This window comes from Poecilia mexicana, unplaced genomic scaffold (assembly GCF_051168715.1).
Source record: "Poecilia mexicana isolate PSO_F unplaced genomic scaffold, ASM5116871v1 scaffold_10, whole genome shotgun sequence".
Lineage (NCBI taxonomy): Eukaryota > Metazoa > Chordata > Actinopteri > Cyprinodontiformes > Poeciliidae > Poecilia > Poecilia mexicana.
The window spans coordinates 18,684,148-18,710,575 of record NW_028263379.1 but is presented as its reverse complement, the minus strand read 5'-3'; the positions used below and the strand labels follow the sequence as shown (position 1 = coordinate 18,710,575).

Sequence of the window (26,428 nt, the reverse complement as noted above, 5' to 3'; positions counted from 1 at the left end):
ACTTGAGCAAAATAAACGCTTCTCATACGTATTTGCCGCTGCACATGTCACGTGACCAGGGCGGAAACTGACTCATAGTCCACGCTGAATCTCCCGCGAACGCAGCCATTTACTCTTTCCTCTCTTCGTAGTGACACCGGTGAGTCTCTACTTTCCTTCCTCACTGCGGCTCGGCCTAAATTTCAACTTTATATTTGCGCAGAAAGTCAGCCAGAGCAGGCGAAACCTTTCAGGTGCTTATCGGATTCATTAGCCGTTGCGGCTGTTGCCATATGTAAAGCTAGATCACGCCATCGATTTTTTTGTCTTGTGTGTGCTAACTACTAGCTAGCTAACTTAGCCGCTAGCGTGTAGGAAAGAATGGCTTCCATGCCCATGCTATGGTAACATGTTAGCATCTATGGCTAGCTCTCGTAACACTGCTTTGTTCTTCAGAACTGTTGGCATCCATGTATTTGCATCTATTTATTTTTCAAAACGTATATTCTGAATTTGGGCAGTAGTATATATACACCTAGTGGACTGTTGATGATGATTAAAGTTAGCCGCAGTGTGGAACACATTAGCTGCTTCTTCAGGCTGATTGTTCCACTCGAACAAGAAAAAGTGCGCTCGCTCGTCATATGGCGCACTAAACTAACGCCAGCAGTTGGCTAGCTGCTAAGCTAGTTAGCAGCCCAGTGATGTTTAAACACGCATCCAAGATAAAGTTTTGAATATTTGCTTTAATTTTGGATGCAGAACTCTGTATTATTTGACACAATTTTAGGCTAGACGCACTGACGTTAACGTAACACTGCGTTTGTTGCGTGTCGGAACGTTAGCTGGGATCGAACATGCTAGAAGAAGTTGTGTATGTAGCAGCTTGATTTCTCAAATATTAAACAAACCACCCAACGCCCTCGTTGTTGACACATTCAATATTGTTTCAGAGGTGTAATTAAAATACATAAATGGGTAACTGCTAACACGATTAGCCTAGCATGATCAACTGGGGGATAACGGACAAGATGCAAACTGACCATCCCGCCCTGTTTTTCTTCAACTCAGAAAAGTCGCAACTATGGCTGACTCTATGGGACAATGCGTACCTGTGGCAGTGTTTAAGGTAAGCTTTCGACTCAATGATAGCAATTATATTCTGTTTTATGTCTAGGTGAGGGATTCTAATGGTGATTTTGAGGCATTCATCAGTTAGCAGTTGTGGACCGGTACTAGCCAGTTTGGACTAACTACTATCTCTTCCTTTCAGCTGGTGTTGGTCGGAGATGGAGGCACAGGAAAAACGACTTTTGTGAAAAGACACATTACAGGAGAGTTTGAGAAGAAGTATGTCGGTGAGTATTCATATATGAAGTTCACCAGGCAATTTAATGAAGACAGAAAATATACAGATCATTTCTGTCTTGCAATGTCTTGTATATTTATAAATATTCTTGTAAATGTCCCAGTGATGTCAGTACTGCTAGAACATAAATGTTAACTTTACTGCACTGAATATATATATAAAGTTACTTAAGTGTCCTTTTCATATCTGGAAATAAAATATCTGGACTTTACAGACATCCCATACAGACATCACAGTTACTCTTACAAATGATTAAAAATATTACGATTGCTTCGTTAAGTTCTAAAGAAGGCAAAAGGTTGCATTATAACAATGACCTGCTAAAATATTAAAACAGATTTATGAAGTGAATTTCACCAAATTTGACTATTTTCTAGGCTAGGTTTAAATTCCTTAAGTTTAAAAATGATTCAAAATGTAAGCAAATTGGGATTATGAATTTTAAATTCATGAAACTCAGTTGAAAATGATTCACATGGACAGAAAATATTCTATGAAACGCTTCATAGGAAGGTTGGAAGGCTTGATAAAACAGATCAGGTATCACCCATCAAAGCTTTTACATTGGAGAAAATATACAAGACCTGGTGGGGGGGAAAATGAACCTCCTCCCTCTAAAATAGAGCTGCTCATCGAGTTGCTTCATTAAACCAGACTTGTTTGATCTATACAGCCTTTTACATATGCACACATGCCAAATTCTGAAAATGTTTCATGTTTCTCATACAACTTGTCTTCATTTATAGCTACTCTGGGAGTAGAAGTGCACCCCTTGATGTTCCACACCAACAGAGGACCCATCAAGTACAATGTGTGGGACACGGCTGGCCAGGAGAAGTTCGGAGGCTTGAGAGATGGTTACTACATTCAAGGTACTAACCCACATCTTAAAAGGCTTGGATGCAGTTGGGTTGGCCTCTTTCTTTGTGTAGTGTGTTACCTTGATTTTTCCTTAACAGCTCAGTGTGCGATCATCATGTTTGACGTCACCTCCCGAGTCACCTACAAGAACGTGCCCAACTGGCATCGTGACCTGGTCCGTGTGTGCGAGAACATTCCCATCGTTCTGTGTGGCAACAAGGTAGACATCAAAGACAGGAAAGTCAAAGCCAAGAGCATCGTGTTTCACCGCAAGAAGAACCTGCAGGTAATGAACACTTTCCCGTTTTTATTCTGAGTTTGTTTGACTGGTCTAATCTTCATTGGGTCTAAGTCTGTCTTTTGTGGTTACCCTCTCCATAGTACTACGACATTTCTGCCAAAAGTAACTACAACTTTGAGAAGCCCTTCCTGTGGTTAGCGAGGAAGTTGATCGGCGATCCCAACTTGGAGTTTGTGGCTATGCCAGCCCTTGCTCCCCCAGAAGTCCAGATGGACCCGTCCCTTGCCGCCAAGTATGAGGAAGAGCTTCAAGTAAGTCTAAATGTGTTCTTTTTTTTTTTTATGACGCAAATCTAATCTTGCAGCGCTTTGTTTGTAGCTCGTCAAAACCATTCCCAACCGGAAGCTAAAACTCGCTTTTGTTTTCCAGGTTGCATCACAGACAGCACTCCCAGATGAAGAAGATGACCTCTAACCTGTTTTCTGATTTTCCCTCCCCTTCTCCCCCCGGCTGTGGACAGGAAGTTTGAGTTTTTTCCCCTTTACTGTAAAATCCCTTTTCAGATTTTTTTTTTATTTTTGAATTTTTTTGTTTTAAAACTTAAGAGAAAAAAAAACTTGGTGCAAAAGTCGTGGTTCTAATTTCACTGTATGACACACCCACCCTAGTGTTGTTGTTTGGCATGGCAACATGCTGCTCTCTTCGTCGTCAAGCACCCTCCTCCGCTGCACATATCCAGCTCACATAATGCTGTTGTACGGTGTACTGGAAGCACTAAGGGGAATAAACTTTGAATAAAAACATTCTCAGTATAATATAATTGTCTTGCCTCAGTCATTTTGGATATGATCACAGACCTAGAATATCCAAAGGAAAATTTATGTAAAAGTTATTTCAGTTGCAATACTCTGTATGGGCAAATAGAGGCATGATATTGAATTTGTTCAACAGGCTAAATCCCATTTCAGCCCTTCACTCCACACTGTTCTTAAGGAATAGGGTGCCCCAGTTGTTCATGTAGGGCTTTTCAAAGACATACTTTGAAAGAAAGGAGCTACTTGAGGGTGGGGAATAACCCAAGGCTGAGCAGTTTTTCGATGTGTATGAAACTTAAATTTATCCAAAAGGACCTCATTGTTGAATATGCAATACATAATTTGCATGCAGAAACTTCTACCTTTAAATCCACAGAGAAATATTGTATTTTTTCCTCTAAAAGATGTGGTATTGCTTTAAAGACGATTCATAATGTAATTTTTTCCGAAATGAATGTTTTTTTTAACAGCCGGTTTGGTTTCTAGATTTTAACTATAGTGACGTTTCAGTTTTCTGTCCACTAGGTGTCACTGGCAACATTGTTTTCTTCCTTGGCGCATTGAACCATTATAAAGAATTACGTAACAGTTTTGCTGATTACGTTCAATGTGACGTGTAATGTCTTTCACCTAGACGGATGGTGAACACCGTGTAACCAGTTTTGCTCTTTTCCCTAAATGAGACCCTAAACCAGTTTATTGTCCATCAAACACAATCACTGTTTTAATAACAAACATGATCGGACTGCGTCACATCTGCATAAATGTGCAGCATCAAGAAAGCGCTGCCGTTTGGTTTCTTATCTTACTTTAAAACCATAAGCCTTTTTAAATTAAACTTGCATCACATGTCTGTACGGTGGTGTATTATTGTTACTGCATCGATACTTATCTGGAAACTATGAATGGTGCGTTCAAGTAACACTAAAAAATGTCGAAAATCAGGCTGCATACTTTACGGTTTACTAATGGTAAATAGTCTGTGTATTAATAGAAGTTATCGAAATGGGTATCTAATAAAAAATTGAACTTGAGTAGAAAAGTTAAAACAAAATGAGTGGGCCAATAATTTACAAAAAAAAATGGGTTCATGATTTAAGTTTAGTAATGCAAATTACAAAACAACAAATGCAAAAGGAAACATTTGATTCTTGTCAAATGTAATTACTATGAATTAAAATGATCTTTAGTGTTTATTGCAACTGAACTGAAGAATGCAATGACTGAATATTGCTGTATGTTATGATGGTTGTTCACCATTCTCCCATGAGGCTCTAGTGTTTTAACCCCAGCTGCTAAGACATTGCTGCAGCAATGCAGAGCTGCAGAACAAACTCCACTGTCCACAATCATATTGCTGAAAATGTTGGAAGATCAAGCTTTCTCAAGACATGAAAGCTGATCTTTGTGGTATTTCTCCTCTGTTGTTCAAGAGAAGACCAAACAAATCTGGAGTGTTACACGGCTTTGATCTAGTTTCCCACAGATCAAAAATAAGCGGTTGACTTATTTTTATTACCCTCTGAATTCATGTTATTGAGGAGGAATATATTCCTTCATTAGTGAGACAGCTTAGCTAATCACCTCATTTTACGTAAAATTATTAACTTACGTTATTTTACATGAAATTATGTTCTCTAGTTAGCAATCACAAATTAACCAGTTAAATTATACTTGTTTTCCAACAAGCATAATTGTTGAAAAATTATACTTATATAAATTTCATTATAATTTTTTGAAGCTTTTCTTATTTTGAAATATTGCCCCACGGCTTTCCATACAGTGTTTAGCTATCCACGGTGGAACCGTGACTCAACTTTTGGAAATGGCTACTTTAAATTAACTTTTCGAACATTTATCATGTTATTGCAATTTAAATATAAAACAGCATTTTATATTTCAGCTGTTATGTGATGGGCACAGAGGTTTGTTAGAGAACATTAGTTAACAAACGGCATTATGAAAGACCAAGGACCACAGCAGGTAGGTCAGAATTAATCAGAGAAGCAGCCAGGAGACCCATGGTACATTTGTAGCTGAAGTGAAACATGACAACAATTACCCAAGCAACCCACAAAACAGTTTTTGCAGTAAAAAGTAGGAAGAACAAAGGTACTGTCAAAAAAATCCGAAATGGAAAACAATTTGAAACCGAGCCAGAGGTTCACTATGTAGGAGAATGACTTCAAAAAGACTTTAAGAAGTTTGAGTTTGTGTATTTGAAGATGCTTTAGTTTTGATAAAGAAATTCTGCAGAATGCAAGTACACTTTTTAGATTTTAGTTTTTCCTGTAAAGAAAAATCTTGAAACCTATATTTTATCTTCCATTTCTAATCTTTGCCCTTGACAAATTACAAATAAAATAAAAAAATTAAAAAATCTCATCACTATTTCTCGTTACAATGTGACAAAAGGTGAACAAGTTCTGAGTACAACAACAAATTTAAGGTTCTCTAAGATTAATTAAATTGAGACAAAACCCTAAGAGTAAAATCACAACATGACTTTTAAATGCTGTAATTTTATTAAGATATAATCTGATGCTTTTTCCGTGTTCTCTGATGTTCACAAATAGTGCCAAAAACCTATTGTTTCCCAGATGGAGTTGTTCAACGCCATTATTCCCACAGCACCTAAATGCATCAGCAGTGCAGGTGGCTCAGGGCGTGGCTTTATCAAAGTGAAGAGGGACTTGTTTGCGCATGCGTGAGCTTGAAAAGTGCGTTTTAGAATGATTAGTGGTGGGCAGCGCAGAGGCAGATTATACGGCTCCACACAACTGTTGTTTTAATCCCCTGGAAGAAGAGATTTAGCAAGAAAAACCCCAGCCTTTAAACCCAGCAGCCATATTGTATGGAAAAGCGACGGAAAGACTCTAATTTTCAGAAAAAAAAAATCCGCTCCTCAGAGACCTGCAGGAGTTTTGGAGAGTTTTAAATTTCCTTTCACAGGTTGTTGGGTTTCAGCTGCACAGCTAGCTCTGCAGCTGGCTGAGGAATCCAGGCGCTGGGAATAGTTTTCCAACCAATTTGGTGCAATACTGGTGTTGTCTTTTTGGATTTGAACTGTTATATTACACAACTAATAATGAAGGACCGATTGGAACAGCTGAAAGCGGTGAGTAATGTTCAGGAAATGTGTTTTTGTCCACCTCTTTCATTGTGTAAAACTACATTTTTATTGGGAGAATGTTTAAGTCGTTAGGAGACACTTAATTTAACACGGGAACAAACCTTCTGAGTGAAAGGAAACACATTTTATGATATATCCGGCCACGAGATGACATAACTCATGATAGATGGTAGTAAAATTGTAGCTTATATGTGAATTTAATATTCTGGTGTTGGGTAAAGGAGAAGGATCATTTAAGTCATTGTGTCAAATGTGTTCAACTTGAAATTTAAGATTGGTTGGTGATCGATTGTGATGTTTTAGTTTCTTTTTACCTTAATACTAAACTTCAAAGTGTGTTTTTTCAGTTATTGCACTGATCAGACTTTTTTTCGTCCCAATACCGATTTCTTAAATTCTGATCCCCCCCCCCCCACTTCTGTTTGTTCTTATTTCTTACATTTTTGAATTCCCTTTAAGCCTCAGAACTTTGAACTTTAACTCAAAACGTACACTAAGGTTTGTTACGACGTTTAAAGAGCAGACATATTGTGAGTTCTTGGTTTTGACAGGTTTAATGAATGGGGTTATGGAAATTATCTTCAAATTGGAGCTGGCTAGGGGAAAATCTATCTATTCAATAATAGTTAACGCTTTAACACAATTCTATTCAGTTTCAGTGTGCCAGTGACTGCCTGGATGCAATCTTTGTTAAGCTATCAGGACCATACATACTGTTCTAATTCTTTATCACCAATATTATTGGCCAGTTGGATGAACTTCACTTATTTATTCCTACTGCTGATATAGATGTTAGTGGCATAGATGCTAATGCAAAGGGATACTTCTGGGTACATCTTGAGGATAATAAGAAAGTTGAGTTGAAATTGTAGGTTAATCGCAATTAATGTCAACATCACAGTTTTCAACAATAATCTTAATGTCTTGTTCTCCTAAGCTTTCCTGTTCTAAATCAATAAGTAATTGACAATCTTACTCTTGTTTACCTGATTATACTCATCTTTTAGGTGTTATCAGCTAATTAGAGAAGTTTCACTTCAAACCTTTGGAAATATTGACATTCTTTAAGTTTATTTTAAAAACCAATCAATCAGTTTTTAGATAGACATGGTAAGAACTGGATTTGTAGGAGGTCAAATGTATTAGAGAGTTGTTCGAAGTCCTTTGCATAAGATACCAGACATACAGCTGGAGTGACCAAACGTTGGTCACCAAAGTTTTCTTCTCATGTCGTGTGGCTTAAGCCAGTGCGACCCCTCTCCTGCCTGTTTCTGCACATGGACGGCTGAAAGAAGGCACACGTTCTTTTTTTTTTTTTCTTTTTTCAATCACAAGATTTGACTAATTCAACTGTTAAGGACAATTTTTGACCAATACAAACACAGACCACGTTGGTGTGTAAACTCCACAGCTCCCTCATTATTGATGTTTAAGATACAGCTTGCAAAATAAATGCTGAAAATCTGCTTAAAAATCAACTTCAGGCTTACTGCTGGAACAAATGCACCAACGTATCGACCTGCTTACAACAGTATTTTATTGTTGTGATAAGTAACAGAATGACAACAATGTGTATTTTTTATTTATTTATTTATTTTTGCTCTGATGCTAACTGTGACATAATTAAGACTCCAGTAATCTGAGTTTGATTTCTGGCAGCTGTAGGAATAAATGTTGCTTTTTCTTTGAAACAACAGCAGTTGGATGTTTTGCATTTGTTTTAAGCATGTAAAAACCACAAACTTCTGGTGTTTTTACTCAAGTTTATCATCTAGCGAGAATCTCCTACCCATCCAGGCGGAGCTACCTGCTGCTAAGCAATGAATCAGCAATAAAACTGCCTCCATGGTAAAACAAAAAAAAAATGTAACCTTTGAAAACACATTCTTGGAAATGAATGGCTAAGTTTTAGATACTTTTACAAGATACTCTAAAAGTCTGTTATCTGCCTTGAGAAGAGAAGAAGTTACTCTGAAGGTGAACGATGTGAACAATGTTGAGTGTTTTTCCCGCTCTTGGTGCTCGTGGAGCTGAGGCCTTGATCCTGTTGTTGTAACCCAATATGAAGTGTGTTGCCATGGCTTCTTAAAACATTTGGCTAAATATTTGCGCTGTTTTAAAGACCGCTGCGCTCCAGAGTGCTTGCCTCTGACTGACACACAGCTGTCCTCATATTGGTGAAAGGAAGTACAGATAGTAGCCTAAGTAGGCCATTCGTGTGTAGGGAAGTTGACAGAAAGTGTGCTTCATGCTTCGGTGAAGCTACATAACCTACAAAGACTCGACGTTGTTCTCATATTTACCACCTTTCCATTTATCTTTTCCTCTTATCCAGACTCGGCTCCACCTTGGCTTTCCTCCTTGAGTTTCCTTCCTAATGTTTAACCTGCTGGATGTAATCTAGACTGCATATGTGTCATTCTGCAGCCTTACTTTCATGTAAATGTTTGCCCAAGCTACTGCTAACAATCACCTGACTTTCAGGAAACTTGAAGACGTTTGGGACGAGAAGAAACTGTGGAACATAATTTGCTTTGAGTTATGGCAGCTTTTACGGTGCTTAGTTGGACTTATCCTGGCTTCTTGTGTGGTTTTAACCTCAAATAATTGAATAGGATGTTTCCCTTTGTGTGCTATAACAAAAGGTGGATATGAAAACCAAAACAGCTTTTTGTTGCTTAGTTTTCTGTAAAAGCTAAATATTTTTTCAGCCTTGCGTGCGCAGTAATCCAACACTCTAACTCAACTGGCTGCTGGTTTTGGTTCCCCTCTTGAATCCTAATGAATGGATGAATTGTAGTAGCACTGACATCGTTTCCTCTATTATAGGTTCTTTATGTTCCCTTGTCAGATTGCTAGCCGTTGTCTAACCAACAGCTTCTTATACGTCATAGTTCAGTGAAGAAGTGAAGGAATCGGGCTTGCAGCAGATATATGAGCCATAAACTAATATTATGGCACAATCTAATTAAGCAAAACAGAACTAAGTGAATATCATCCTGTTTAATCCTAAACTACTATAAATGACAAGGGTGATGCACAAAACTACAAATCATTGGAATGAAATGTACAAGCATGAATCAGATTCTACCAAAATTTGAAATGAAGGTTTTGTAAAAGTTTTGTTTTGGTTGAAGATGTAGCATGGTTTAGTTCCTGAGAAGAAAATATTTTCAGATAAATTACCCAGAAATCCAGATGATCTTCAATTTTCAGCTCTGCTTGCACAGAACTAAGATTTCATGTTTGCTGCATGCTAAACGTTCACCATGATAAAAAAACCCTCTGAATAAGGTGCTGGCTGTTTTTCAGAATTACAAACTGGTTCCAACATGTTGCCTTCTCTAAAACTGCAGCGATCTTTAGTTTTTAGATGTATGAGTTCATTTCTGATCTTCAGTAGCACATGAACCCAATGAGTTGTCGGTAAAAAGGTGTGATTGTGACAATGGTCTAAGACTGCCCTGCATTTTTTTCACCTGACTACCTTGAAGGTGTTTGCAAGCATTCAGGTCAGTTAAAGACGTTTACCTTTTTAAGCTAAAAGGCAGTTTTTGAGTTTGGCTGAACTGAGATGAGGTGTAATGCAGTTCTGAAGTATTTAATCAACAAACAAATCGATGAGATACTTTAGAAATGCGTTATTGCTATTGGCTTGTATTGCTAGAACCAGTTGAATCAACAATTAAGTCCCACTGCTTTTCTGACTTGTAACCGGAAAGCGCTAAGCCGAAATGTTATTCTCACATCTGAGATGTGAAGCGCAGCGCAGCAAAGTGTTAATAACCGAGTCGTTGGTGAGAATCGTTTTAAAGAAGAACTTTAGCCCTGAATTAAATGTGAATGTTTCACTGATGGCCGTCTGTTCTGCTTCGCTTTGTTGTTGTTTTCAAAGAATCGCAGAGCTTTTAATGCACCAATCTGAGGAATCACTACAAGTTCTTCAACAGAAGGCAGGTTTTTGTTTATTGCACCAGTAAAAGTGCATATAAGATAATTTGTTCTCTGTCCATAAATTAGGAACTTTGTTTTGATCTTTTCCGTTGAGGAACAAGTTAATTTCCACTGAGCTGTAACTGTCAGCTGTATTTTTATGGCTGGATGCCTTTATGGTCCTGACTCAGGCCTTTCTTTATCACAATACCTCCTCTACTCTTTTTTTAGCTTTAGCATCTCAGTCTCCAAAAATAGACCTTTCTAATCAAAAAATGTCTGCACAACTGGCTAAAAACATTATCGGCCTGCAAAACTGGCATATATATACGTGTGTGTGTGGAACTTTATAAATAACTTCCTGCCAAAGCCAAACAGCCTTTTGCGATTACAGTTTTGCACATTGTTGATATCTTGGTGGCTGCTGTGACTTGATTGTGCAGTTCTAGTAAAAGTACAATAAATAAAAACAGCAGCTAAGAACAAATTGACTCTGTTGGCTGCTTGGTCCTTTTGGGACGACTTCAGAATTAGAGACAAACTGATCAATTGATTAGAGATCAGAATCTGATAAATATCTCGTTTCGCTCAGATAAACAGCTGTTGCTTTGCACGTTTATATTTAATGGATACATATGTGTGATTTTGTAATTCCTATTCTGCTGGATTCAAAACTTCTCAAACAATCTGCCCTTCAGTTTTCTCTTTTGAATATCTTATTGATTAGATATTGAATTATCAGGTGTGAGCTAAAAGAAAACCAGAGATGTTTGGACCAGCAAAGACCTGATTGGTTCATCTCTATTAATAACACCTGAAACTAACATGGGATGGGATTAACCACATTAGTTCTGCAGAGTTACTTAAATATCAAAGTTGTTTTTTTTTTTTGTTTTTTGTTTTACAGAAACGTTATAAATTGCTTTATTAAACTTTTCAAATTGTAGCAGGACCCTAAAATTAGCCTTTTTCATTAATTTGCAACATTTATTTTTCTGTTTTCTGCTCCAGATATTAAAATGCATTCAAGCAGGATAGACCTTTTTCCCTATTAATTAAACATTGAAGCAGTAGCTTAAAAAGAGAAGTTTAAAGCTATAAAGACCCGATTAATCCAGACTTTCTTTGACAAAAACAAACTTTGTCCATTAAAAATAAATCTTTCTTCAACTGTGGGATTGGCAGCTTTTAATTGGTAATGTTCTCCAGGTTTACAGGTGGAAGCATTTGACTCATTTTTCTTTTCTTTTTAAGTTAATTAAGCAGCTAACCCTCCTTCACTTTTACGGTAAAACTGTGGTGATGGACGGGTAGCGCCACAGCCCAGGAGAAAAAACGTGAATGACGGAGCTTAGTCGGCTTCCCCTTTAAGAGAGCCACTGATTTCTGAGGCTAAGGATCACTGTGTTTGCTTAAATGTAAAATCTTTAAGCAAACCTTTTCAGGCATCGCCTTGTTGTTAAGAGGGAATTATGCAACATGACATATGGACACTTTGTGAGCGTAATGATGTTTTGCATTGAAGGAACAAACCAACCTTCCCACTTCCATGTGCGTTTGTGTTTTGTGCCCCTTTTTTAAGCTTTATGTCCACTTCACTCTCATGATTATGCGATGTTCAGTAGGAGATTATTGTTTCTTGGTTTAGATCAAAATCTCATTTGCTCCAGCGTGACTCGCTGTATCTGTATTTCAGCTCACAGGTCTTCTGTCAGTGTGGTTTTTATGTTTTATCTTTTATAAAAGAAAAAAAAAGGTTTCAAGCACTTTAATATGTTGTTCAGAAAAGAAACCATCATTTGACATTATCTGATCTAAAATTGATCTTAGTTTATGAGCGTTCAAGGCGGTTCAGTGTCTGTTCTGACTGCAGAAGCTAATTCATTATGCGAGCCTGCGACAGAAAGTCTCCGTCTGACCCGGATAACTCCTCTTCCTCTGATTGTTCCTGCCGGTTTCTGAGGTGATCCTGCACAGAAAGCGTCCAGCTGCGTCTTTGTGGCCCACCGCTGCAGGGCGTGTTGCACAGATCGACCTCCTTTTCCTCCCGTTTCTGCTGAACTGGCCTGTGGAAGGAAGTGAGCTCGTCGTTATCTCATCGCTGCAGAAGCACTGTGTGTCAGAGAGGCTGTAATGTGTGAGGCCAAACTTCGCTTTTGATGGAAAATCACATGACCCGAGTCACCGACAATAAGAACTATATCAATACATGTTCAGGGAATTCTCTTCACAACTAATAGTCAGTTATGACGGAGTGAAACAAATAGTCCAGAAATCATTTGCAATTCAAATTTTGAAGGCTTGCGTAGGTTAAAGTGAAACTTTGGATGAAGTGCTGGGGAAAAAAGAGGGCAGGTTTTTGAACTGGTGGGAGGAAAAAGCTGCACTCCAGTTCGAAAATTAGTCCAAGTCGTAATCAAATTAGGGGAGATGTAAGTATAAATACTTAAATTACAGGTAAATGTTATTCTGTGAGTAAAACATGACAACTTTTGTTCTGTGCTTAACTCTCTGTCTAAATGCTTCCCTGCAAAGGTTTTCATACTCCATTTTTAGTTTCACTGTATTTTGTGGGCATGTTATTTCATAGACCAACGTAAAATGTTGCATAATTGTAAAGTGGAAGAAGTTTTTACAAGTCAAATCTGAAAAGTGTGGCAAGAATTGATAGTAGGCACAGTCACATGAGACTCCTTATGGGTGTTTTTTGCCATCCTTAAGTCAGATTTGTGAGGAACATGATTGTTCATTGTGGCACTAGATTTTATATAGGGCTATCGGCAAAAAAATTGCATAAATATAAATGCATGCAAACGCTTCAGATTTTCGCTTTTAATAGAGAATTTTGTAAATCATGTCATTTTCTCTCAACTTAATCTACTTTGTGTTCCGGAAATACAATTAATTCAGGTTTATGGCGTTAACTTGGAAAAATGTAAACACTTCAAATGGCATGTGTTCACTCCGTTTGTTTGGATCATGATGGAGTTGGATGATATGATTGCAGGGAAACCAACAGCTGTGACGCCCGACTTTTTCCGCACTTTGACTTTGACCCGGCCACACACACACACCTGACTGTCACACCTGAAGAGTTCGGACCTGGTTACACATTACTCACACAACCTGACTCGCATAAAGATCACCAGCCAATTGCATCGCGTGGGTGTCATTAAAACGCTGTTTGATTGAAAAAGTCGAAGTGATTAAAAAGGAATAAACAAATTAACTGGTAGAATTTCTTTTCTTTAACTCGACGCTGTCAAACGTTTACTCTTTAATTTTGGTTTTTAACGCCGGCTGGAGACAGGTGGAGTTCCTGCAGGCATGCAAACATCCGACTGCACCTCACTGTGTTTGCCATCTTATCCCAGTGACGTTATTTGTTATTTATATACTTTAGAAGTAAAGCTGTCTAATAAATATATTGGGTGTGGTCTGGTTAGGGTGAGCAGTATCCCAGCTTGATGTGTCATGCTGCCAAACAAGGAAGTGGTTTTATTGGTATGCTGTGGTCTTTAGCTGGGAGATGAGGGACTAAAACCTTCCTTTGTGCTCCAGATTTTCCACCAGATCTGAATAATGCCATGGAGTGTCTCTGAGTAAAACATTGGCTCACATTTGTCATGGCGAAAATCTATTTAACTTATTTAAATAAATGAAATGTACATGATTGAACTTGTAAATGCACGTATGGCAATTGTTTAAGTTAAATACAGATGTTTTTTTTAATTTAGTTTTATTAACATTTTCTTGGTAGATCAGAACATTAACTTTATGACATTTGTAATTATATCACGCCTCCTACCCCACTCACACAAACGCATAACAAAATAAAGCAATATATAACTGGTAAAAGTTATATGTAAAACCAAGAAAAAGTTCTTTACAGAGATGTATTGTTTTCCATTAAATACACTGGAACTTGACACACACAATTGAACCAAATATATATATTTTTTACAGCTTAGAAAATGACAAATAACCTTTTCCAGTCTGGTAAAGGACTCTAACTTTTGCAAGCTACATTTATGCATTTAAAGTCAGGTGTTTACATACTGTAAATTACCTTTTGTATTTGGTAGATCTGTCTTTTAAACTGACTTGGCCTCCTCTCCCTGAGTTTCACTGGTTTCATTTCACATTTTATCATGACACACTTTTGTGTTTGGGGAGATGTGCAAATTTCACACCAAAACATGTTCATCTCTGGGAGACGGAACCGGGTCGTTCCTGAATGGTGCGATCGCTGGACATTTCGATAATAGGATTTTTGTTTGACCTGATGATTGTGGCAAATTCTGGCATCTGGATTGTAAAAAAAACTTTGAAATCCTAACTTATGGAAAGTTTGAACTGAATTATTACCAAACAGTGTTGGAAGAAAGGTTATTTTTATACTGAGTTTGTAAGTATCTGGTTTACCTGGAAGTAGGTGTCACACGTGGAGGTTAATTTGACTTCTAAACAGCAGTTCAGAGGAAGTTGATCAACCATGTTGGTTAATTCCTGGAACATCTTCAACCTGATCATGTCCATGTGGTTTAAAGACTCTCCCTGCCACGCATTGTTGGAATTTTTTACAGCCTAAAACTGAATTTAAAAAAAAGATTTGAAACTGGAAAACAATTTTTGAAACTGAAAAAAGATTTGAAATGGAGGGGGAAAAATACATTTCCAACTCTCATTGGTTCTTAACGCAACAGCTGGGAATATTTTGTCCATATCATGTGGAATTTTAAACTGGAAAAAAAAAAATCCCTCAAATTTGGAAAGATGTTTTGACCTTTTGTTGTTGTTGTTGTTGTTGTTTCAAATCCCTTTCCAGTTTCAGTCTCAAAATGACTTTTCAGTTTCAAATCATTTTTCATCTTTAAGCGTTTTTTTTTTTTCTTAAACAGATCTTTGGCCCCAATTTAGCTCTATAAGCTTTTGTTGTATGTAATTGTTGAATTAAAGGTTAACAGAGTAAAGTTTGAAAGTGGTATGTTTTGACCTAGAAGGAGACTGGACTTAAGAAGCATCAGACACTGACCTCTTCGTTGCACGTCTAGTTTTGATTCGTGACATGAAGAATAACTACACTGGATGCTGCAGTGCAGCCAACACTGACAGCTCAGTAAACAGAAAATCTACTTTTTGCCATCTTCTTCCATTTAGTACAGTGTTTTCACAACTAAATGGTACAATATAGGCAAATATAAAGAATAATGTTGTTAATCAGCTGGCTATTAGTTTAATACTCATTTACTGTGTCTATAAACTTGTCTGACAAGCTAAAACAAATCAGTAAACTGATGCAAAGTGAAGTTATTTGTATATAACATTGGTTAAATGTGTCATAAGTGTTTTTATGAAAAGCCAAACTATTTCTACTTTGTTTTTATTCTTGCATGCTGCAGCACTTTATCTTTATCCATTATCTTGCCCATCAAAGTTACTGGACAATGTGTATTGACTGTTCTTGTCAATATAACTAATCAGACGTTGACTTGCTGTGTAGATTAACCAATCAGAAGTTAGCATTGGTTTAAAGAGTCTAGCTGATTATTTTATTTTGCGAGTTTTGGAACAGGAATCATTTAATACTTGTATGCAGAAATAATTATATTTGATGGATTTCACATTTAAATATTTGGATGTGTATTTACTATTACTCTAACATTAAAATGGGTATAAATATAGTTATTTAGACATTTTTTGTTTTCCAGTATTTTGATAATGCCACAAGTAAAAAAAAAAAAAAGTTAATTATATAGTGACAATTTAAGAACTAGATATATCTTTGTTTTTGTGTCTGTTTTGTTTTTTAAATTTGATTTCTCAGTAATTTGAACAAAAAAAAAATCTACTTGTGATTTGTTGAGTAGTAGATTATTTTAACTATCCAGTACTCTAATCTGACAGTACGGGTTTTTTTTTCTTCGTCTTATTCTTGGCAGCCATGAATGTTGTTCAGTCATTTGCAAAATAAACCATCAGAAAATCTGTTAAAATTTCAGATTTATGGTTTTAAACTATTAACTTCCAGGGTTTTTTTTTCCAATTTAAAATGGTATCTTAAATCACAAAAAGACATTTTAGTTGTTTTTAAGCTAAAAGGCTCAACAACTATAAACAGCTTTATTTGTTTTCAAATGTTAGACTTGTGATCAAGATGATGAGGAGGTGGAGATCGCTGTGGACAACGCAGCCTTCATGGACGAGTTCTTCTCTCAGGTCAGGTTTTACGCTCTCGGTTGTTGTCGTGCAGGGACCTAACCTCTCTTACATATTTTTTAAAATTTTGTTAATTGTGACTCGTCTGTTTGCAGATTGAAGACATCAGGAACAGTATTGATAAAATTGACGAGAACGTGGCTGAAGTCAGAAAGCTTTACTCGGTCATCCTGTCGGCTCCCACGTCGGATCAGAGTGAGACATCTCACCTTTCACTGATTTACTGTATTTGTCTGCCCCTTTTATTATTATTATTATTATTATTATTATTATTATTATTATTATTATACAAGCTATTTGAACCTGGTTCACAAAAATAAGGTTACTGTAGTTTTTTTTCCGATTTGTGGTTTTTGTTCTGAATTGAACTCTGTTACAATCTGAGCAGAAGATGACAGAATATGAAATATTTCAGAAAATATCAAGCATTTTCATTTTCTCTGCATACATTATCTTTAAAAAAAAACTTCATTTCTATCTGAACAGCCCTGGTTTAAGACTAATTTTTTTCTTCTCTTCAGAAACGCAGGATGACTTGGAATCAATCACCAATGACATAAAGAAGATGGCCAACAATGCAAGAAACAAACTCAAGAGTAAGTCTGGCAGTGACAATCGCACTTTCTCTCGTCACAATGAGTCAAACATTTCCTGATTTTTATCCAAAATGTTGGATGACGTGAATTTGAACGTTGCTCTGTTTTCCAGCCATTGAGAGAAATCTGGAGTCGGAGCAGCAGCAGGAGAGGGTGTCGGCTGATATGCGGATACGTAAATCGCAGGTAAATTGTGCACAGGATGAAGAATTTTCAGACTTAAAGTAATTACTTGTAAAGCTTTTAAATAGGGCTTTTTAATTTCAAATTAAATTGTTTCATAGGGTTTAGTTTAGTCAAATATTCCAGCATATAAAGGTAGACTCCCACCCCCTGAAAAGTAAACAATGTGCAGCTGTTTCCAGGATGTTGAGAAAGGTTTGTGATCATAATTTGCATCTATTCTGTCCTCCCAGCATGCAGTGCTGTCCAGGAAGTTTGTTGAGGTCATGACAAAGTATAATGAAGCTCAGGTGGACTTCCGGGAGAGGAGTAAAGGACGTATCCAGAGACAACTTGAGATAAGTAAGTTGCACCTAGATGCGCAGAAAAAAAGTGTAGAATAATCCCATAATAATCTGTGTTTTTCACTTTGCTCTGTCCAGCTGGACAAGCGAAGACGGACGAAGAGCTGGAGGAGATGTTGGAAAGTGGAAATGCTGCCGTTTTCACTGCTGGGGTCAGTGTGTCTTGTGTGTAAATAAGCAATTATGGCCACTGTTTTAACACCTTTCTATTGTCATGTGATTAAACTGCAAATAAAATTGGTTTTGCAGTTTAAAAAAAAAAAAGCCAATTATTTGCTAATTTTTAGGTTTCTGATGTTTGGATAAAAGGAACTTTGTCTTTCTTGTTCAGATTCTAGAAAATATTTTCTATTCAAAATATCTTCATTTAAGAGATCATAATGCCGAGCTGGATGATGTTTTACATATTTAATAACCACATCGTAAAGATTCGAGGAAAGGAGTCATGCTTGTTTGTGACGTCTCAGCAAACAGATGAAGCAGCGGTTTCTAGGGAGGCTTCTAGAAAGAAACGGAGTGACCGGGAACACCGAATCATGCAGCTTCGACTGCATGTGTCACTGATAAAATGAGAACATGTTGCACTTCAGCTTCTGTTCAAGCTTTTTGATAAAGAGGAGCTTGTTTTCGGCTCGACTGAGGAGGAATTTCTTGTTCAAGGACACAGAGTTCAGCTTGGGATTCCCTGATGTGCAAAGACTGGGACAAACCACACCTAAATTATTCCTATATCTTATTCCTATAATGTAAATGCACACCTGAGGTTCTCAGTAATTCATATGAAACCGTCAAACAATTGCAATAAAAACAATAACTGGGAAATTACAGGAACGTTTTAGGATCTTAAAAAGCAACACAAGAACTGTTATGCTTATCAATTTAAAACATTTGGAAATTTATTTTGATATTGACATTCAAGAAAAAACACTTGGATTCACACTTGATGACTAGATGTTGATGTTTTATTTGCTGTCTGTTTTGAGCCTGCATGGTAACAGTGAACTGCTCGTCTTTGCAGATTGTGGACTCTGGGATCTCAAAACAGGCTCTGAGTGAGATTGAATCCAGGCATAAAGACATCGTCCGTCTGGAAAGTAGCATCAAAGAGCTGCACGACATGTTTGTAGACATCGCCATGCTGGTGGAGAGCCAGGTACTCTCCTCTGGATATCACCTTCTTGTCGTTTCATTCAAATCCATCCATCCGTTCTTTCAGCTCATCTTTACCGTGTCTTAGCGATCAGTCATGTCTGTCTCTGTGTTTTTCTCTTTCTTCCTCTGCTGTTCCATGACTGTCGTTCTGCATCCGTCTGTCTGTCTTTTTTCCAGCTCCATGCTTTTCTTACACCTGTCCTCCGCCACCACCGCCTTCATCTCATTCCCTCCATGGAACCTTAATACATGTAGTAAGATAGGAACCAAGCATCATTCACACCTATTTCATCACATACAAGGTTTTAAGACATTTAGCAACTATCATAATTAAACTACTAGAGTATGACCAACTGTTTTGTGCTGCTTACACCGCCATGCTTTCTGAGGGAAATGGTTGTTTGAGGTAAGCACTCTTTGTGTTGCTTCTGTTTTTTCCCCTTTTATTTATGTTCACTTTTGGAATTTGAGAAGATTTTGCTCTCGAATAAATAAATCGCCGACATTACCACTTGCTTCTAAAGGGCCAACAAATACTTTGAATGACTTCAGTTTCAATTAAATTTCAAATAGTACTATGCAGTCCCCTTAATTTGATGCGTTTCCTTTAGAAAAAGCCGTTTAAAGAAACCAGTAAGCTGCATTGAGTCACTTGCTTTGCAGCAAACCGCCCCTCCTGAGCCAACATGTAGCGACGGAGGACGGTTGATTGCGCAACATCATTCATTTGGCATGCATGTGGTAACAGTGAAAATGAAAGACTCTTTAGATGCCATCACTACCACATTCAGATCCATCCACCTCAGTATTACTTCCTGATTTTTTTTTTCTATGCAGATTGGCAATCAGATGAGTAGGAATGTAGCTTATGAAACTGGTGTGTAATCACACTTTACAAAGTTAGAATGTTTTTTTCTAAAAGTAGCAGAGAGCATAATGCATAATAAATACAATAGTTATATTGCTTGTATTTTATTGACATATTAATTCTAAGCAGCACATGCACAATTTGATCTTCATAACATTGAGCTCTTTTTTTGTCATCTAAATAAAAGACAAGGTTGTGAATTAACCTTGTCTCAATGACATGATGCACTTAGAAAATGTTTAATCACCACCTTTTGCTGCAAAAGGTGGTGATTTTACTTTTGGAAGCTCTCATTGTTTGCTATAAATTGAATTGGAAAAAAAAGAATTGCCTGATTTCAATCTGCAGTGCATCACTAAAGATCCATCCAACGCATTAATTATACCTTTCAAGTTATAAGTAATCGTTTTCATAAAAGGAATAAATTCGTTGGAGTTAATGAGCTCGATCCGCCTCGCACTGAGGCAGTTGTTTGTATGAGTATAATGAGTTTTACAGGCTTTTATCTGCCATGATGTCGGTTATTTTTAAATCCTGATGCTTCCTGCAGAAATTCAGTCTTTAACAGAAATGTTTTTTTTTTTTTTGCTGTTCTCTTCACAACAGCAGTGTTTAAAAACTCTTTGCCTCTCTTTATGCTTGTGCATGCACACACACATACCTGCTGCCAGTTTTGAGCAAGCTCTTCATCGGTGGCAACATGTTTTAGCTCGCTCTTCAAGAGGAGATGTTTCAGGTTTGAGATTAGACTGCTGGCGATTTCAGCTGTAGTCTTTCACATCTGTATTTGGGCATATGCAGCATGATCTTGCTTTGCAGAACTCTAAAAACATTTTGATCTTTCATCACAAAAAAAAAAACTGAAGCCTCACAGTTTGCAAAACACAGACGTGTCAATGCCAAAACTTGTGACCACACGTTTGCTTGGTAGATATTAAAATGCATGTTCCTGTGTTTTTTTGTTTTGTTTTTCTCAGGGGGAAATAGTAGACAACATAGAGCAGAATGTATCCCAGTCGGTGGATCACATTATTCAAGCGAAGGAGCAGACCAAAAAAGCCGTAAGGTACCAGACCAAGGCCCGCAAGGTAAAAAAGTGTTTTGCAATGTATCGCACAAATATGACCTCTTCCTGTTGCTGCTTCTTTTTTTTAAAAAATTTCAGTCACTCTGGCACTTTTGCCCAGTTTAGCACATTTCATCCGCTTTGCATGCTCTGCATATCGCTCTTCTAATTGCCTCACTGCCATTACCACTCACACACAACCGTTAGAATAATGTGTAAGCTCTCTGCATGCTTCCTCCTCTCTGCCGTCACTCGTTTCCGTCTGCTGCCGCCTCCGGCTGCGTGCCCGTCAGGGCGGGATGATTGACAGGATTGAGAGCAACATGGACCAGTCGGTGGGCTTTGTGGAGAGAGCTGTTGCAGATACTAAGAAAGCTGCCAAGTACCAGCAAGAGGCTCGCCGTGTGAGTGGCTGTGGTCAAGAACTGCAACTCCGGCTTCCTAAAAGCACCCGAAACATTTGAGCTTATTAACGAGAGGCGTCGACTTGTTAAAAACGTCAAATAAAAGCATTCGATCTCCACGAGCATCAAAGTAAAATTGTATATTTCAAATCTGCATCAAAACGTCATGGTACCCGGTTTCTGGCCCTCATATCTAGCAAACTTTACTGTCAGCAAGAAGATATTTTAAGTTTTTAAGGTGTATTTTATGTTTATTTGCAAAATTAGAGATTGAATTAAAAGTGCACCCATTGCATGTGAAACATAAATTTTCCTTAATCAAGTTATCTTCATATTGAAATCAAGCAGCAGCTGCATAAAAATATTTTAGTCTAGTTTATTTATCAGTTTTTTCTTATAATAAAACTGCATTAGATTAGCATGCTGTTTATTTCAGTCGTATACCAATGTTAATGAGCAGTACAACTAAACCTAGAAGCTCTTACTGAAAAAATCAGTTTGATGTAGTTTAGTTTTACTAGTGTTGAACCTTTATTTCTTTTTAAATTAAACAGTTTTCTACAGTTGCTAAAATCATACATCAATTTCCACAAATAAACTATTTTCCAAATTGTCAGCCATTTCTGTTCATTAATAAAACAACTCATTTCAATCAGTAGAGGCATCTTAAAAAAATAAGTGTATCGACTTTTCAAACACCAGTTAAATCTGATATGATTCCCAGAGTAAAGCAAATATAGATGATTAAGAAATTAAGTTAGTACCACTAAACTACAAGAAACTACCTGTTGACTAAACGAACACCTCAGTGCTTTTGGGAAGCCACATTAATTTCATGAGTGAGATCTGTGACGACCCCTGACCCTCCTCTGTGATTTATTACTAACTCTGTGGATCCCTGTGATAAAACCGCTGCTGTGACCCGTCCTCCACCCATGACCAGAACCAAGACGATCCTCCTCCCACCCACTGAAACACACACTGCCACTCACACACACACTGCCACTCACACACACTGCTTGGTTTCTCTTTTCTCTTTTTCCCGCCTTTTCGTTTTTAACCTTGCTGATGTTTTTGAATGTGACTAAAGTGCTCGTCTGTTGATGCTGAAGATATTGTTTGCTTTTACCAGCACAAGCATTCGTGTAGGTGAAAATAACTGTTGAGATTTTTTTTTTTTTCGCAACTTCCAGCTACGTGGCGATTTGTCTGCTTTTTTTTGTTTGTTTTTAAGTAATTTTCCAACTGAGATTTGGATCTGATCAGAATGTGTGTACTTGGTTATTTCCAACAGAAAACTGTGATTATAGTGGTTGTTGTGGTGATCTTACTGGCATTGCTAGCTCTCATAATCGGGCTGGCAGTAGGATTGAAAAAATGAGGAACTGTTTGACTAAAAGAAGAGATGTTGGTGAGTAATTTTGGAGAAAATCTTCAGTGTAGTGCTGTAACAAGTGGGAATGAAGCATGCTTTGGCAAAGCGGTTTCTTTTAGACTTGAATGAGTGTGTTTTCCGTCTGTCCTGGGAGCTCATTTGTTGTGTGTGTGTGTGTGTGTGTGTGTGTGCGTGTGTGTGTGTGTGTGTGTGTGTGTTGGCATTTCTGGACTCTGTTAAATAACTTGGTGTTAGTGGTGAGTTGGTTTGATCTGCAGGGGATTTAAACGCTCCTGCTCTCTGTCACTAACTCTCCCGTCGTCGTGTCTCTGTCTCTCCCCTTCTGTAGAAGATGATCTTCATCGGTGTGTGCTGTGCTGTGGTTGTAGTCGTCATCCTCATTATCATCCTCACTCAGACACTATGATAGGACCGCCGGACCCCTACCATCGCCGTCATGTGTTTTCTTCACCCAGATCGTCCATTTTGTTTCATCATCTGCTCAAAAAACAACAAAAAAACAACTGATGCAAATTCCTGTGTATGGATCAGTGCTGCTGGTGTTTAAAAAAAAAAAAAAAAAAGGGAAGATGATCTTTTGCGACTTCTTCAGTTCCGGACAATCTACGGATGCTCTGATGAGGAAATGAGAACTGAAATGCGGCTCAGTACCTGCTTACACCTCTGTGGAAGCAACAAAAAGGGAACTGGGAAAATGACTGTTTCCTCATCACTCCTCCATCTCCGAACATCTCATTGTTTTTAACATTTGATGCCAAAATGGCACCCCTGTGTGTGTTTGTCCTAAGCTCTTCTTTAAACCATGCAGGAGCAAACACACACACGCACATACAAACCCCAGATCCACTCTTCTTGCCTTAATGAGCCTTGACACATATTACTACTTTAAAAGCTACTGAATGTTTGCTCCTCCAGGTTATGGTTGTTTTTAGAGAGTTCCAGCACTTTCACTGTTAAAAATATTGAATTAAGCTACGGTTTACGTAATTATGTTGTAAATAATAGAAGTCATGTTTGTGCACTGTTGACAGTCTTGTAAGAAAATGTTCCTTTTTCAGATATGAAGGACGACATATTTCAGCAACATTTGAAAGAAAAGGGCAACAAGTTATTCATTGTCTTGAGATGGTGCCTTAAATTTAATCTTGGCAGATGGAGTGTAATAGAAACTGTTAATGTGCTACCAAAGAGTTTGCAGAGACTGGAATTAACACTAGTAAATATTTTTTTTGATTTAACAAGTTTTTACATATAAAAGGGACAACTAAATCATGAGGAAAGTAAGAACTCCTTTTAGGTGTATTAAGTGATTGTTTCCACCGTAAACGTACGGCTAAGCTACCAGTTTATGAAGTGTATCCATTCATTTTCCTGTTAGAATGATGTGCAGAGCCATTTTTTCTTCATGTTTATAAAATTATTTTGTCACCAGATAATTTACAAAACACTTTGATGATCATTTTTATTTATATATGCATGAATTGAAATGAAAAGGTAACATCATGGAGCTTCTATTTTAATTTAAAATATTGTATAATGCGGTGAACTTCATAAGCTGGTAGTTAAGTTGAATGTTTATTGGTCACCATTATTTTTCTCTGTAGATAATATTCCAGACTGACAGTTTACAAAACATTACATTGGCTTTAGCACTTACAGTAAAGAAGGTGGTTGTGTGCATATGAAGGCGAGATGTCATTTCAGTCAGTCAACAGGAGCCTAAGCATTTTTTTTTTTACAAGATTCTGTGTCTTTACACTTTCAGGAAATACTTGAAATCAGCGTCCAGCATGATTTTTTTGTGGCCATGCAGGTCACCGAAGGAAGACTGGGGAAAATTAAAGCTTGTTGCACATTTCTTATGTCAAATATTTCAAAAGAATTAAAGATTTGTTAGTTTTTTTTCTTAAGTCTGACTGTTTGTGCTGCTGTTTCTGAGTCTCAACCTAAAATATACAATGAGTAGTCAGACATATATTGGGATTTCATATAAGAATTCAAGTCAAAGTAAAACATTTGTAAAATTAAAGCAAAATAGTGCATGATTAAAAAAAACAAAACCCTGGAAACTATGATTTGCATTTATTTTCAACCTCCCAGAATCAACACAGTAAGTATTTGAAGGTATGTTTCTACCAGCTTTGCACATCTACAGACTCTAATTTTTGTTAATTCTTTACAAAATATATCAACCTTGTTTGGATTTAGGTCTTGGCTTTGACAAGGCCAGTCTGACACAGATATGCTCTGATCAAAACCACTTCCCTTGTAGCTGTGGCTCGGTGTTTAGAGTAGATTTCCTGCTGGTAGGAGAAGCTCCGCTCCAGTTTCAAATCGTTTGCAGCATCTAACTTTATATTTTATAACCTCCATCTTTCCATGAACTTTGAACAGCTTCTGATAATTGTTGATGCCACCAATCTTAATCACCACGCAGTTTTGACCAAAAGTTTGGCCTTTCTTCCACATTTTACATCACCCTTAAAGTTTCAGTATTCCTAGACTGTCAGTTAAACTCTGTGGCTATTTTGTGGAAAGTTTGCACTTGTGCTATTCTTATAATTTATTTAATGATGGATTGTGCAATGCTGTCGGCCTTCATATTACACACAGGTGACCTCTGTTGGTGTATTCGAGAAGGCAACTGGTTGCAGTTTTTTAAGGGCTTAAGACTTTTGTTTTGTAAAAAATAAAGTATACTCTTAGTTTGCATTTGTGCACCACTCTGTGTTGATTCACCACGTGAAATCCCAATAAATTGCATTGAAGCTTGTTGATAAAATTTTTAAACGCTAACAGGACGTGAATACTTCTGCAAGCCACTGTAGCTGCATGTGAATAGTTTTGATGACTGTGTTGTGGAGAAGATGTGTGAAAGTGTTTTCTCTTGACCGCTGTGTTAAAGTACAGTTTTCAAAGACTTGATATGCGGAAGTGAAGGTAAGTTGCATCACCTATCTTCTATAGCATACAGATACACACACCGTAATCTGGCCCTTCCTTCCCCTTTGCTGCATCATTTCCTCTTACCAACTCCCCTAGATATGCAAACACTTGTATTTTGTTTCTTCTTTAACTTTCTTGTGTGTATTGTAACTCTCCAGAAAAAGATGATGATTACATTGTGCTGTGCCATCATTGGGATCGTTGGGTTCTCCTATCTCTACAGTTTCTTCTCATAAAAGATTTTGCGCAGGTGAAACATCAGTCTGTGATCATTTTTACTATTTACATGGTGCTTTGAATGTTTGACCACTCTTCTGTCTTTGTGTTCTTCCTAGGAATAGAGATCTCCAGGAGAAAACCTTTTTTTTCCTGTGGTTCTTACCCAGTTTCTGTCATTTAAATTTGTAGATTAAATTTAAGCCACTCTCAAATAAAAAAAAGAAAAATAACCACTGCTTTCTTACCCTTTCTCCCTTCCCCTCTGAGTCTCAATTGAATATCTGTTCTTGCTGTATAAAGTGTTTGAAAACGTGTTATAAATGTGTGGATTTTTCTCAGTCTGCCTCCACTTAGACAGATGGCTCAACATGTGACTGTTAATCTTCACGCATCACTCTGTTCAGCTTTAGTCCAGCGCCTCCTGGTGGTTCTCTGAACAAATAACCATTGTGAACATTGTATTTATGAAGAAATGACTGGGAATGTCATCTAAACTTTACAAAATCTTGGGTTTTCTCTGCCTACACTATAAAATGTTTGAAGCAGATCTGCGTTATTATATCATTTGTGTGTTATAAATGTGATTTTTGTGTGTATGAGTCCATGCTGCTTAAAAAAGCTTGTTAACTCTATAAAGCCTGTTATGTAATAAAAGGAAATCTACAGTGAACCAAGAACCGTGCATGCCTCAGTCCTTCAGTGAA

General features: G+C 37.4%; 2 protein-coding genes across 5 annotated transcripts; both read left to right on the top strand.

Moving 5' to 3' along the window:
• Positions 1-53: 53 nt before the first annotated feature.
• ran (RAN, member RAS oncogene family) lies at positions 54-3,270 on the top strand. Of its 2 annotated transcripts, none has more exons than XM_014972565.2 (7): positions 54-139; positions 1,051-1,108; positions 1,253-1,337; positions 2,095-2,220; positions 2,308-2,495; positions 2,591-2,761; positions 2,880-3,270. In XM_014972565.2, exons 2-7 carry the CDS (start codon positions 1,064-1,066, stop codon positions 2,922-2,924), a joined length of 660 nt encoding a protein of 219 aa, XP_014828051.1. In that variant the 5' UTR covers positions 54-139; positions 1,051-1,063; the 3' UTR covers positions 2,925-3,270. The 2 variants fall into 2 exon arrangements, with proteins under 2 accessions (XP_014828051.1, XP_014828050.1); XM_014972564.2 differs by lacking the exon at positions 54-139 and adding an exon at positions 822-853.
• Positions 3,271-5,956: 2,686 nt separating this feature from the next.
• On the top strand, positions 5,957-26,401 carry stx3b (syntaxin 3b). 3 transcript variants are annotated; one of them, XM_088009521.1, is made up of 11 exons: positions 5,957-6,383; positions 16,476-16,550; positions 16,646-16,745; positions 17,072-17,146; positions 17,259-17,332; positions 17,563-17,671; positions 17,752-17,825; positions 18,692-18,826; positions 20,671-20,781; positions 21,053-21,163; positions 25,664-26,401. In XM_088009521.1, the coding sequence occupies exons 1-11, from the start codon at positions 6,354-6,356 to the stop codon at positions 25,739-25,741; spliced, it is 972 nt and encodes a 323-aa protein (XP_087865647.1). In that variant the 5' UTR covers positions 5,957-6,353; the 3' UTR covers positions 25,742-26,401. The 3 variants fall into 3 exon arrangements, with proteins under 3 accessions (XP_087865647.1, XP_014828040.1, XP_014828041.1); XM_014972554.2 differs by lacking the exons at positions 21,053-21,163; positions 25,664-26,401 and adding exons at positions 22,458-22,574; positions 22,888-24,469 and having other exon boundaries at positions 5,958-6,383; XM_014972555.2 differs by lacking the exons at positions 21,053-21,163; positions 25,664-26,401 and adding an exon at positions 22,888-24,469 and having other exon boundaries at positions 5,958-6,383.
• Positions 26,402-26,428: the final 27 nt, after the last annotated feature.

Bases quoted from the DNA above. Each gene is read 5' to 3' on its own strand.
- ran (XM_014972564.2), top strand. The intron at 1,109-1,252 runs GTAAGCTTTCGA...TCTTCCTTTCAG, and splicing joins TACCTGTGGCAGTGTTTAAG to CTGGTGTTGGTCGGAGATGG. The intron at 2,496-2,590 runs GTAATGAACACT...CCCTCTCCATAG, and splicing joins ACCGCAAGAAGAACCTGCAG to TACTACGACATTTCTGCCAA.
- stx3b (XM_088009521.1), top strand. From the start codon at position 6,354: ATGAAGGACCGATTGGAACAGCTGAAAGCG. The intron at 16,551-16,645 runs GTCAGGTTTTAC...GTCTGTTTGCAG, and splicing joins TGGACGAGTTCTTCTCTCAG to ATTGAAGACATCAGGAACAG. The intron at 18,827-20,670 runs GTACTCTCCTCT...TGTTTTTCTCAG, and splicing joins CCATGCTGGTGGAGAGCCAG to GGGGAAATAGTAGACAACAT.